This window comes from Bos indicus x Bos taurus, chromosome X, assembly GCF_003369695.1.
Source record: "Bos indicus x Bos taurus breed Angus x Brahman F1 hybrid chromosome X, Bos_hybrid_MaternalHap_v2.0, whole genome shotgun sequence".
NCBI lineage: Eukaryota > Metazoa > Chordata > Mammalia > Artiodactyla > Bovidae > Bos > Bos indicus x Bos taurus.
Genome location: NC_040105.1, coordinates 42,766,420 through 42,780,701, shown reverse-complemented (window position 1 = coordinate 42,780,701; position 14,282 = coordinate 42,766,420). Strand labels below are relative to the sequence as shown.

General features: G+C 39.4%; 1 protein-coding gene across 1 annotated transcript in view; it reads right to left on the bottom strand.

Moving 5' to 3' along the window:
* Positions 1-14,282, bottom strand: part of MAOA (monoamine oxidase A) — an 83,721-nt gene that overhangs the window by 60,048 nt on the left and 9,391 nt on the right. Inside the window, exon 2 of the mRNA XM_027533676.1 lies at positions 6,097-6,191. Within this exon, the coding sequence (XP_027389477.1) occupies positions 6,097-6,191 (95 nt within the window). The remainder of the gene's footprint in view (positions 1-6,096; positions 6,192-14,282) is intronic.

The following is a 14,282-nucleotide window of genomic DNA, read 5'->3' as shown; positions in this document are numbered from 1 at the left end:
ATTCAATGAAACATTTTTTTGTTTAAACCTTATTTTGTCTGGTATTAATCTAGTTAAAACAGCTTAGATTAGTATTTGTATACTATCTCTTTTTCTATCTTTCAGTTAAAGTTTTCTTTATTCTGACATTTCCTCCTTTTAACTTGAGTTTAACCCATTTATATTTTATTTCTTTTAAAATGTCTTAATTTTACTTATTATGGCTTTCCATTTATCCCACTGTTAACAGTTTCCTGCCTGATTTCTTTCCTTCTTTGGGATTAAGGGTTTTCTTTTGAAGTTTTTTCTTCTACTTGTTTGGAGATTATACACTCAGGCCTACTCTTTTACACATTTCTTTTAGTGCCTAGCTTCCTTGTATGTTCTGTCACTTTTTTTTTTGGCTCTGTTACTTTTGACTATAAGTCGTTTGTTTTCTTTAGAACCTTTTCTGTTTAAGTTATTTGTCCTAGGTGGACAGGAATTGAGTCTGTTTCTGCCAGCATCCTTGATACCTTATATATTCTAAGGTTTTTTTCATGCCACATAGTGTGAATTTAGATGGAAGCCACGGATGAAGGCAAGGTTTATTTTTATCCCTTTTTGAATGCTAAGATTTATTTTGCTTTCATGTACAGAGTATAGCACAGGGGATTCCAATTTGGAGTGTTTTCGTACCTTTGACAGAGTGAGGATTTTATCTCCTGTTCCCTGCATGCCATACATCCATCCTGGTGGAACTGCAAAGTCTTCAGGGTTCAGTAGGCATTCAAGGTGGAAGTCAAATTTTGAGCTCACTGCATTCCTAAGCTTCATGTTTTTACTTTGCTTTGGGGATTCATTAGTTCATTCAATAACTATATCTTGAGTTCCTACAAGGTTCCACATATAGATCAAGACGCTTCTGTTGTATCAGTGAACAAAATGAAGATCTCTGCTCTCAAGGAGCTTTCATTTAGTAGGAAGAGACAGAAATTGAACAAGAACCATAATAAGTAAATATCTTAGAAGTAGATAACATTTAAAAAGAAAAAACTAGAGAATGACAAGACAGATTGAAACTACAGAGGAGAGAAGGAAAGATTTCAGGTTCAAATACAAGCAACACGTAGGCCTCCAAAAAAAGGTGATCTTTTCATAAAGACTTGAAGGAGGTGAGGGAGTTATCCATTTGGCTATTTGGAACAAGAACATTCCTGGCAGAAGAGCCAGTGTAAAGATTCTAAGGCAGAAACGTGTCTGATGTGTTCACAAAACACAGACTAATCTGTCTAGAAAAGAGTGAGCAAAGGAAAGAGAACTGGAGATGAGATTAGAGAAGTCAAGGGCAGGGAGGGCACATCATGGAACACCTCACAATGCATTGAAAGAACATCAGCTTTTACCCTGAATGAAAAGGGGAGCCTTTGGAAGGTTTCAAGCAGAGAAGTGCCAAGATCTGACTTAGGTTTGAGAGCTCATTCTGGCTGTCACTCTAATAGTAGATTTTAGGGGGCAAGGGTAAAAGCTGAGAAAGTAGTTAAGAGGCTATTGCAGTAATCTTCCCTGGTGGCTCAAATGGTAAAGAATCCGCCTGCAATGCAGGAGATGTGGGTTCAATCCCTGGGTCAGGAAGATCCCCTGGAGGAAATGGCAACCCACTCCAGTATTCTTGCCTGGAGAATCCCAGGGACAGAGGAGCCTGGTGGGCTACAGTCCACGGGATCCCAAAGAATTGAACACGACTGAGCGACTAACACTTTCACTTTCCCTAGAGATGATTGTGGCTGCTACCAGGTGGTAGCCCTGGAAGTGGAGGGTAAGGTTGAATTCTGGATATATTTTGAAGGCAGAGCCAAAAGAATTTCCTGACAGAATGAATGTAGGGCCTATGGGGTTAAACATGATTCCAGGTGTTTGGGGGAGTTGCCATCCTCCCTTATGGGGAAGGCTGCAGGAATAGTGTTCTTGATGAGGAACACAAGAAATTCAGTTTGGATGTGTTAGGTCTGAGATGTATGTTTAACATCCAGGAGATCTGCAATTTTCTCACTTCAAGGTAGCACAATATATTTTATTCAGCATTTTACTTATTTTAAGAGGGACAGTCAGTCATTCTGCTATAACAGCAGAAATGAAGTATTCCTCTGACTTCTGTCCCTCGCATAACCTAATCTTCCCTTTTACTAACTACTGGTGTTGTGCTCCAAACCTTCTCCAGTCTCCAACATCCTTATTAAACTGTGAAGAACAAAACTGAAGTCAGAAGTCCAATAAATTTAACTAAGACAGCAAGAGAACTCTTGGGAGTTTCTAAACAGGATGTCTTTAGAATGCTGACACTATTTAAAGTAAATAATCCTAAGTGAAGCAGTAAAAAGAATGAGACGTTACAGAATCTTTCTTTACAAAGTGAAAACACTGGAAAGGAGATGCCCCAGCTTCAGCAGGAAGACAGTAGAACTGTAACACCATGTTCTGCTATGCTGCCCTTCAGTCTTTAGGATCTCAGCTTGGATCTCATTACTCTGGGAAAGATTGAAGGCAGGAGGAGAAGGGGATGACAGAGGATGAGATGGTTGGATGGCATCATTGACTCAATGGGGACATGAGTTTGAGCAAGCTCTGGGAGATGGTGAAGGACAGGGAAGCCTGGTGTGCTGCAGTCCATGGGGTTGCAAAGAGTCGGACATGACTGAGTGACTGAACAACAACTCAGCCTTTGAAGAGGCCACCAACACAGGACCATATTAGGAAAACCAATACACCATCCCTGTGGTCCTTTGAAGAGGCCACCAACACACAACCATATTAGGAAAACTAATACACCATCCCTGTGGTAGCCTTGCATGCATTTCAACTTCATTCATTTGGTCCTGAAGAATTATGGGGGAATCATGCTAGCACAAACTGGGAAGTTTTGAATGAATAGAAGATGTAGCTGAACCACTGCCAAGGGACAATATCAAATTTGATATTTCAGTAGTTAAAGATTCAGAGTAATTTTTATGGCATCTCCTCTCCACACTCTAATTGATTATGCTAGTAGAAGCAACTGTAACAACGTTCAGTTCAGTTTCTGATTAAATACCATTTCTGTCCCTGCTTTGTAAAGCCCTTTTTACCCCTTCTATTCATTTGAATTCACTTGAAATCTTATAGATGTCAAGTCTTAGTTTCTCAGCATTTCAGAGTTAATTTCTCACATTCTGAAAGGGAATTTTAATATCATACTCAGTACACAATACTTCATGTATGCCACTGATATATATAAATGATGCAGCATGAAAAAGCAGCCTGGGGCAATAACATAGATGGGGCTAAGCATGTTGGAATTCTCATTTCCCTTGCACAAAGAAACTTTTTCTAGACTCAAAGGTATAGAAAACAAACTGGTATTTACTAGAGGGAAGAGAGAAGGGAGGCGGGGCAAGTTAGGGGCATAGGAATAAGAGATACAAAGTACTGTGTATAAAATAGATAAGGAACAAGGATATATTGTGGAGCACAAGGAATTATAGCCATTATCTTATATTAACTTTTAATGGAGCATAATCTGTAAAAATACTGAATCACTATGCTATAACCTAAAACAATATAATATTATAAATGAACAATGTGTGTGTTAACCGCTCAGTCATGTCTGACTCTTTGCAACCCCAAGAACTATAGCCCGCCAGGCTCCTCTGTCCATGGAATTCTCCAGGCAAGAATCCTGGAGTGGGTAGCCATTCCTTTCTCCAGGGGATCTTCTTGATCCAGGGATTGACCCCAGGTCTCCCACATTGCAGGCGGATTCTTTACCATCTGAGCCACCAGGGAAACTATACTTCAATTAAAAAAAAACAAAACTAGATTCTGCCAAAAGAGAACTGAAAAATCCACAATATGACTGATGCTCCTATTTGATAACAAAAAGGTTTTAGAGATAAGCAAAGTAGGGCAAAGGGACAACTTAATACCTATCTCCAAAATGAAGGAATATTCTTCAGAAAATGACAGATGAATCATATCTATTAAGATGGTACAGGCAGAATATGCAATCCTTCTTTTGCACTACAACACACTACCTTCAATTAGAACCTGAAGTTGGAGGGAGCTTCAAGCCCATTTATATCCCACTGCCCAGATGAGAAAACTGAGGTGTAAAGTGCTAATAGTATTTACCCAAGACAGGGTGTCAGGCCAGTACAAGGGTCAGAGTCCCAGTCTCCTCACTCCCAGACTAATAGCCTTCTCTGAGGAGGTACTCAAATGCTTCAAATGCAGTTTATGTAGATTCACATTAATTTAAAGCAAGCGAGCCTACAGCAAAGAGCAGCACTTCTGTAGGGGCCCCTAAAGATCTTGTCAGAATGCAGAGTCAGCAGGTCTAGGACAGGGCCTGATACTCTGCATGTCTATCAAGCTCCAGGTCCCAGGCAGGTGGCTCACAGTATACTTTGAGTAGCAAGGCTGTAGGATACTCTTAGAGCTGAGCAAAGTAAAAATAGGCCTATGATACATCCTTGTACATCTGAAAAGGCAGAAAGTGACGGACAGAAGGGGAGCTTGGCTTGGTGTGACTGAAAAGAGCTGGTACAATATCCTTGTTTAGATGTTGGTTGACTATTTTATACCCATGTATGTTCCTTTTCCCATGCCTGCTTCTATTATGCAGCCTGGAAATGTTAAATACTTGTTTTCCCAGGCTCCCTGGCAGCTGAGGGTAGCTGTGTGCCCCAAATCTAACCAATGAGACTAAAGCAAATGTCTCACGGGGTCTTCTGGAAAAAGAAAGGCTTTGTTGCAGATAAGACTTGGGCCAGCTCTTCACGCCCTTTCCTGCCTTGAGTGAGGGCCTGATGCTGCAAGATGCTGAAGCCATCTGCTTACCACTAGGCAAGAAGCCAACAGGAAAAGAATGGCTGGGCAGAAAGACAGAGAGATCGTAAAGATTTGCTGGCAAAGCTGAACCTCTGCACCAGCCTGGACTACCTACCACCAGACTTCTTATGTAAAAGGACTGAATGTTTGGATTGCCTAAATCATTGTTATTATCACTGCATAAGCCATTCTATTATAAGTCTGATACATCTTCTAATCAGATGCTTCCTCTCCTTCCAGTCACTTCAACAGTCTGGTTTTGTCCCTATTGTCAATCCTCAGCCTTTAATGCTCAATTTGTGTGCTCTAGCAAAGGGGCTCATTAATGACCTTCTAAAAGCCAAATACAAGGGCCTCTTAACAGCTTTCATCCTGTGTCAAATGCCCCTGGCATTTGATTCTATTCATCATCCCATCCTCTTTACTGATTTTCATGGCACTGCCCCATTCTGGTCTTCCTCCTCTGCCTCCACTGCTCCTCTCTGGCTTCTCTGCCTCTGGCCCCATGCTCAAATCTGCATGTTCTCCAACTTCCATCTTTGTCTTTATTTCTTTCCCACCCTAGATCCTTCCCTGTATACTTTCATCAGATCTCACAGATCCAACAACCTGCAACCATTTCTTTAAATAGCTGTAAACACCAGTTAGCTTGCATATTCCCCAAAATGGTGATGTAAGCCTAAGTATTAAAAGGCTGTGATGTAGCAAGAACTGGGATTCTGTCTCATGTCTCACTGACCCCACCTGAGCAAAGAGTGCCTCTGTCAGCAGAGCACCTCTTGGAGAACAAGGACTACGGATAAAGTTGCACAGAAACATGCTACATTTGCCTCTGCTTTCTGTGGTCACACTTCTTTTAAGTTGTGTGTCCTTGGATAAATAAACAAGGAATCTCTATTGTGTGTGTGTGTGTGTGTGTGTGAGTGTGTGGTGAAGCTTTAGTCACTTCAAGTCCAGCTAAACCTTACCTCACCTGAGATACTATATCCTCTATTTAGGTCTCTGGTATGGAAATGATGATGCTGTATTGAAATTATTTGTCCACGTTTGTTTTCTTCACTAGAATCCAAGCTACTGAAGGTCAGAGGCTGACACTCTTTGGTGGGTGTTTGTTGAAAAGAACAGATGCTTAATAAAGTAGTCTAGGACTACGGTCAATCAATGGCTTAACTGCATACACTCATGAGATTTCCCCCAGCTCTGGGACTTCCAATGACCCCACTTCTAGTTTGTGTGAGATTTTGTATTTATGTAGGTATCAAAATCATTTACCCTCACTGTGTATGTTCTTCCTCCAACTCTCTCCCGGGCTTCTAAAACCAAAACATTAACTTCATGTTCGGCTAAGAGTTTCGCAGCAGATAATCCTAGAAGGGGGAAAAAAAAAAGTCGAAGAACATATTAACATCTAAATGTGAAACACTGAAGATTTAAGCAGGTCTACATATAATATAAATGCAAAACATCATATACAATTCATTGATTGTCCTATCTAATAAATTTTGTGATTCTATCTAATCACCTCATCGTGATTACTGAGGTAATCACAGAAATTTTATAATCTAGAATATATTATGTTATGTATCATAATTTACTTTTATTATCTATCATAAGGTTGGTTAAAATGTAATAATTAAAAAAAATATATATATATGGGTTTGGTGATAATCAAATCATATGCAAAAGAATCTGTTGAACCCCTCAATCAACCCTTATCATCCCCCTCTTCTAGAAATCCTGACTGTATAAACAGAAGTGTTTTCCTGGAAACTCGCCCTACCTCACACCAGCCCACAGTATCTCTGTACTTTACTCAATTTAAACCCCCCTATAATGACCTCTGATTATTTATATCTGGATTACATGCTAGCTAGATCTTGTTTTCCCAACTAGATTAAAAATTACCAAAGGCAGGAACCACGTTTCATACTTTATGTATTTGCTCAAAGCTGTGTACAGGCTTTCACTCATAAATAAAAACGTTCATAAAAAGTAGATTTTTAAATGCAGTATAGTAAGGGAATTCTCTGGTGGTCCAGTGGTTAGGACTCATTGGTTGCACTGCCGTGGCCCAGGTTCAATCCCTGGTTGGGGAACTAAGATTCCACAAGCCAAGTGGTAAGAAACCAAATCAAACAAAATGAAAGAAACAAAAAAAAACCCCAGTATAGTTAATACCAGAAAAGTAGAGGCAAATGTTGTAGATTAACGTTATATCAAGGGTGCATGAACATGACTTATCACTGATGTTAATCTCGATCACTGAGGCTGAGGTAGTGTTTGGCCAGGTTTCTCCACTGTAAAGCTACTCTTTTCTCTCCCCTCCCATGCTATACTCTTTGGAAGGAAGTCTATGTAAAGTCTGCACTTAAGAAGTAGAGAGTTATGTCCTACTTCCTCGAGGGTGGAGTGCTTAGTTGCTCAGTCGTGTCCAACTCTTCGTGACCCCATGGACTGTAGCCCGTCAGGCTCTTCTGTCCATGGGGATTCTCCAGGCATGAATACTGGAGTGGGTTGCCATGCCCTTTTCTGAGGGCATAAATTATTTGAAATTCATCTGCACAGGACATTTGTCTCTTCTCCCCCAATTATTTATTTATTTAACCATTTACTTAAATCCTTATGGATTCATAGACAGTTGCTTTGTAGTTTCGGTTATAATCCAATATTATGTTACTTATTTTGTTGCTCAAATTGTTTCAGCTTTGACCACTTAGCATTTTGTGTGTATGCATGTATTTGAGGACTTCGTTACTTTCTAGTATCACAAGATGCACCAGGCTCATCTTTCTCTGCCCGGCCCTACAATCAGCTATTTCTCCAGTGAGCACTGGTTCCTTTTATTAGAGAACAGTTTTAGAAACCAAGATCTGGGCTCTAAGCATGCCCACTGCTACTAGAGAATCATGTTTCTAAGACCTCTCAGCTCACAGAGTAAGGAAAAAAGGGCGTGTATACACATTTTTAAATCTACCTTTTTTGTACTTCAATTTCTGTCTTATACCTACTTATCTTTATACTCCTCTATTACAAAAAAAAACATGAAGCAGACTACATAGATAAACATACTTCAAGGAGAAAAAAATGTCAGAATATTAGGGTGAAAGAGAAATAAGAATGACACCAGAGATAAGATTAATAAAATGATACCTAAATATGTGTACAAGTAGTTAAGAAGAGGAACTGTTCTTAGTGATTTTAAAGCCCAGTAACTTGACAGTTCATTTCTAATGGTATATATCCTAAAAACAGAAAAGAATTGCAAACATTTTAATCAGTAATCATTTTGTGGGTTTAGAATTGTTATTTTGAGGCCATTATGTATGTAATGTGAAACAAAGCAAATGAGTAATCAGGTTGCTATCACTGTGATCCAGGATTTGGGGCCTAGGAATAAGGAAATTCAGATGTAAGAACAATGAGACTAAGTAGAAATCTGGGGCAGGAAATGTATAAGATGGGTCTGGAACATCAAATCATAACAGAGAGCAAGGAGGCTAACAGAGACCACTAGGATCGTGACAAAACGGCTCAGAAACCTCTCTATAAGAACTCCCACTGGCCAAAGATGGAACAGTTTGAGTATCAAATAAAAACAACTGCAGGGAGTTCCCTGGTGGCCTAGTGTTTAGGAATCTGGGCGTTCACTGCAATGCCCCAGGTTTAATCCCTTGTTGGGTAACTGAGATCCTAGCAAGCTGTGCAGCATGGCCAAAACAATAACAACAACAACCCCCCAGCTGTAATGGCTTAAATTCACTCATAATAATAATAAATAAATAAAAACTCTCATTGGTCACCTTTGGAAAATACTAAGGAATCAATTTATTAAAAAAAAAAAAAGAATTTGGCATTCATCCTATCTTCTCATTTTGCACTGAACCTCAGAGTAACCAGGTAGCTAACAAAGAGAGATTTCACTGTATAAAAGTATGCTAGCTAATAAGTGAAGACAGAAATAATTAGAATATCAACATTTTGCAACCTTTAAGGAATTAATAGATATAGTGCAATGATTGTCAACAGATGCTAACAGGACGCACACAAGAGACAGATAACCAGATATTAGCAGTCTTTTAAAGGAAGTGCATACCACCATGTATGAAGTAATTAGGAAGAAAGGAAGGAAGGAAGGGAGGGGAGAAAGGGAAAGAGCAACCAAACTAAATTCTAAGGTGATCTAGCCTCTAGCTATGACACTTAGGGGCCAGAAGGACATGTTAAATAATATCACTGGGATGCAATCAACAAAATCTAGATTGTAGGAAATCATACAGGAGTACCTGGTTTCTTTCATTTTTTAAAAAACAACTTGCCTGCTCCTGCTCTCTCTCCCCCTTTATCCTTCACCAGCTTTTCCTATAATAAACTTCTAAACATGGCTAGTTCTGTTTTGATGTCTGCTCTCAGAGGACCCAGACTGACATGGTATTTTGCTGATACAGAGAATGGTATAAAATACACATACCCAGAATCAGGGATGAGTTCGCGTCTATAAGATCTAAAATGCAGGAAGGCTAAACCATAATGTCCAGCGCTGCTCTCTGCTAATGTTTGTATGCACCTTTGACTCCTTCAAGTACAATGTACTGTTGCATTACTGACATCCATCCAAGATTTAAGTATGCAACAAATATTTGGAATCTACTCACAAAAAAAGGCATCCCGTGACAGTTTAAATAAATGTGAGCCAATGTCTGCAAACTTTGGTACAATGTGTTTTCTGGGACAGAGCCAAAGGCCTCTTCTGCTGACCATCACAAGAAAAGAAAAAGGATGAAGGTGTGATGAAAAACATATTTATGCATAAATCTTTGTTATGTTTATTTCTGTAGGATTACATCCTAGAAGGGAGATTACTAGGACAAAAGATATGAACATTTTTTAGGCTCAAAGCACTGCTCTATATTGAAAAGCAGAGAAACTCAGATGCAAAAAGTTTAATTTCTTCCCAGTTCCCCTTAATCAATCTAACCATAAACCAATTAGATTGATTAAAAACACCCATGGGTTTGCTAGAATTACTTGATTAGCTCCTCTTCTAAGGGAGGAGGAACTTGCCCTCTGCATGCTTCCTAAGGAGAAGCAGAGGTGGCTCTGAATTCCAGCAGCTGTTGGGACCTGTAGCAATCATGCCCCCAGAGGCAGCCTGACAGTTGGTTTAGTGCTTCACATCCTACAGATCAATTTCAGGTGCCTTTCCTGTTGCCTTTCAGTCTTTCTTCAGAATAGATTTTATTACCCCCATATTCCCGATAAGGAAACCAAGTGCCTGATATGCCCACAACAAAGTCTCCTAAAAAGTGAAAATTTTTATTTCTTACACCCTAACTTATAAAGCTGGAGCCTCAATAAAGTAGAATCTAATGTGTAATTCTAAACAAGCTTGATGAGTGGGGTTCAGTGACAGTAGTAAATAAACACTACTCCAGAGGCTAAAGGAGGTAGGGGAAGCAGAGCTAGCTGAGCCAGGACAAATGAGCACACCAGTAACAAAGGTCATTTTGCACTTTGGCATTTAAGGATATAAACAAAATTAAAAAGCTTGGGGGTGAGGGGAAGGTTTCTACATTACAGGAAAATGATTGGCCCTATCTCAGCAAGGGCCAAAAAAGTTTGAGCTCTTAGTTTGAGAAATAAGTAACATGTTTAAAACGTTTCAAAGAGATTCCAGAAAAAATGGTTTTCAAAAGGTCTGTTAGGGAAATTAAAATGGAAGCAGTCTTGTTCAGGCTTCAGAAGTAGGGGAGCAGGCCTCTGACCAACTTCTGATCCTGCTTGGACTACATGTCTGCCTATAAACACACCAATTGTTATCAGCAAGTCAAGCGGCACTTTATAGATAAGAAAGAGAGTAGGTCTTAGAATTCCTTAGGCCCCTGGGGACCTAGCCAGGCCCCCAGGATTTAAGGAATCTTGTGACTCACAAGATGAAATAAACAGCATTGTAAAAGTTAAAAAAAATAGAGCTGCATTTTTGCATGCAAACTGATGAAAATACCAGTTTGTGGCCTAGGGTTATAGGCAGGACCCCCAAAGCTGCAATCTAAAGTCTCGCCAGTGGGATGGAGGCACCGGCTTGGACCCTTTTCCCAACTGGGACTCCAGATTGCTGTTACTTGGAGCTGCCCAGAGCTGTTCAAGTCTAGATGCAGGTTTCAGCCCAATTTGGTGATGTATACGCTGTTATTTCTCTATATTGTTTCTATACCTTTCCTTTAAATGACTATATATTGAAATTAAGTTAAATAAACTTCTATTAAAAATTGAAATTCTTTATTCATGTATAACAAGTGGTTTCTTTTGTTACGAATCCATCAAACCCAAAATGAAAGTAAAACTTTAGGTAAAACAAGGCCTTGGAATTTTAAAGGGAAAGATTTAAGTCATTTTAAAAAATACACTTTCTGTATTGGTGTATGAAAAAAGTCGCCAGTCCAGGTTCGATGCACGGTACTGGATGCTTGGGGCTGGTGCACTGGGACGACCCAGAGGGAGGGTAGGGGAGGGAGGAGGGAGGAGGGTTCAGGATGGGGAACGCGGGTATACCTGTGGCAGATTCATTTCAATATTTGGCAAAACTAATACAATATTGTAAAGTTTAAAAATAAAATTAAAAAAAAAAAAAAAAAAAAGAAACGAATCGCCAGTCTGGGTTCCATGTGGGATACAGGAAGCTTGGGGCTGGTGCACTGGGATGACCCAGAGGGATGGTATGGGGAGGGAGGTGGGAGGGGGGTTCAGGATGGGGAACACCTGTATACCCGTGATGGATGCATGTTGATGTATGGCAAAACCAATACAATATTGTAAAGTAAAAAATAATAATAATAATTAAAAAAATACACTTTCTAAGATGCTGAATAAATTGGGGGTGGGGAGTGAATGTTTCAGTTTGCATATTTACTGTGAAGAAGACTCTGATAAAGAACTTCCATGGTAATTTAAAACTAGAAAATACAGAATATGAAAATACAGTCAAGATGCCATTAGAAAATTTACTTTTGAATAATAACTAATTTTGAATAAATAGCTCAGTTAAGTCATAAATAAAGCACAGACAAACACTTGTGGTCCAAAAGGGTTTTTTCTAATATATCAACTACTGTCTGTTGATTTGAATGGGGAAAAAAAACACTAAAATAATGTCTGCTTCAAGGTATAAGTGTTCAGTTATATTTCTGAATTCTTTTCTTGTCCTTATTCTGTGTAATTACTATGCATTCTACCCTCCCCTCATCACTACAAAATTCAATAATCACCTATGGGAAAAAATCATCTCTCAAATGTCAACTCCACAGATTAGTTTAAGGGCTTTTGACATATATTTCAAAATCAATAAATAGAAGTTGGGTTTTTTTTTTTTTTGATAAATGGGATAAAATTGTTAGAAAAGAAAAGATTTTTAAGTCTGAAGGTAAGTTATCAAATACAATGTAGCTAATAAAAATAAATTTTAAAATCAAATTTTTTATTTTCATATTTGTTAGAGAAAATGTCATATTAAACCTATTTCATTTTGTTCCAGAGATACACAGGTTTGCCAAAGCTAAGAGTATTGTGCATGATAGCTCTTCCTGTCATTCATTTTCTCTAGTTTAATGGCCACATGAAATCTAGGGCAATAAAAGAAGCCAGCTTCCCACCCACCTCTCCTGGCACCCCTCCCAACCTTCAAGATAGGGAAAAGGGTTTTAATAGTGGTAGGCTAGTAAATGGTTAACAACCATCCCTGGCCTCAGGCCATGGAGAGGACACTTGATTTGCAACATTTGTATCTCCATGATATATATACACTCTCATCATGGCTGATTTGGAATCACCAGTGTGATTACAAGCTACCAGTGTGATATCACTGAACGTGAAACTGGGAAGACATATGTTTGATCAGGCTCAGTCCTTTCAAGACAGTAGAAGCTGGCTCCAACACATGCTGTTAGATCTATAGATTCCTGGACTCCTGTCAGAGATGGGAAGGAAAAACAAGTCTTGCAGAGAGGCAATCTATTGAACTTGCAAGTGTATGAGATTCATTGATATCCTAGACTCTTAAGTGTCCTAGTGTCTAGCCTGTGAACCTCCCATGGGCATGTCTGAAGAAAGAGATCTAAGGGGGGCACTGCTAAAATATTTATGCACCTGCACCAAGAGCTCTTCCTCTCCCAAATCGTGGCAAACCAAGTTCATTAGGAGGGAAAGAGCCCCAAACTCCCAAATTTCCAGTGGTCTTCTGTCACAGTAGTAGGTTTTCTGTGACAGTGGTCTTCTGTGGAGAAACTAAATGCACAGAATTTGTTAAAGCCCTATTATGTATATAAGGATCTGATCAGTTTCAAAATGCAAAAATCCCAAAAAAGAGAAAACGGCAGAAGGGAATCTTTAATCACTTTGCAATTAAGTATTTTAAATAAGGATGATGAGCTTAAAACAATACAATTTCTTTTCTGGTTTCTCTCTCTTCAACCATTTGGGTTTTAGAGAAACCAAAATAAAATAGGTTAATGGATTTATTAGAGAGGCTTAAAAAAAACTCAAGTCTGCTAAAAGCACACCTCATATGAGAGTTCAGGCAATTGTTAATCCTGGTTATTAGATCAGGAAAGCCTGGGTGAGATGATGTATGCAGCCAGCATCAGTGTTGCCATAGCAACCTCAAACCAACCTCCAGCTTCTTACAGCCACTGCCCATGGAAACCGTGCTTCCATAGATTCAGCAGTGCCTCTGATGTCCTGAAATGGCTCCTCCCCATAGAAATGGAATAGGAAATGATTTAAGCCACACAGCACACCTGGAGAAGGAATTAATATCAGCAACGGAGCCTTTGAGGAAATGGCCCTTTGCTTCCTGGGCTATAAATCTGTAACTGTGGAACCTAGCTTCATACCTGCCTTCTCTACCTCCTCAGCAAGGGCCCTTTCTTTTACCTTACTTCTTCAAGTACATTCACATTAGGAAAAGATGAAATTTTTCCATTTGACTTGTGCTACCCTTTCCAGTTCAATTATTGATTTTCCTTCTACAACAAATGATTAGAATAAACCTTGAAATGTAGCATATTCCTCATGAAAAATGTCCAGTGACCCCACTTTCAGTATGGACAAGTGATCATCTCTCACAATCTGTTACCCTGCTGTATTTTTTTTCTTATCACACATCACCACCTGGTACTCTCTATACATCTGCTGCTTCCCACCACTGCAGTCATAGCCACTCTTGTCCAAACCATTGTGGCCCTTTGCCCTTGTCCAAGGAAACATAACCTCCTGCCCAGAGATCTGCCTCTTGACTAGTGTCTAATATGTGTTATACACCTTTGCATCCCTGGAATGGAGCCTGCTGTGTTGCAGGTGCTCAAACGCTTGTTGCAATGAACAGAGGAACTACATACCAAGAAAACAAAACCGTGCTCACCTGTATGAGGGCAACAGGCAAGTTTCCAAAGCTACTTAGATTATAT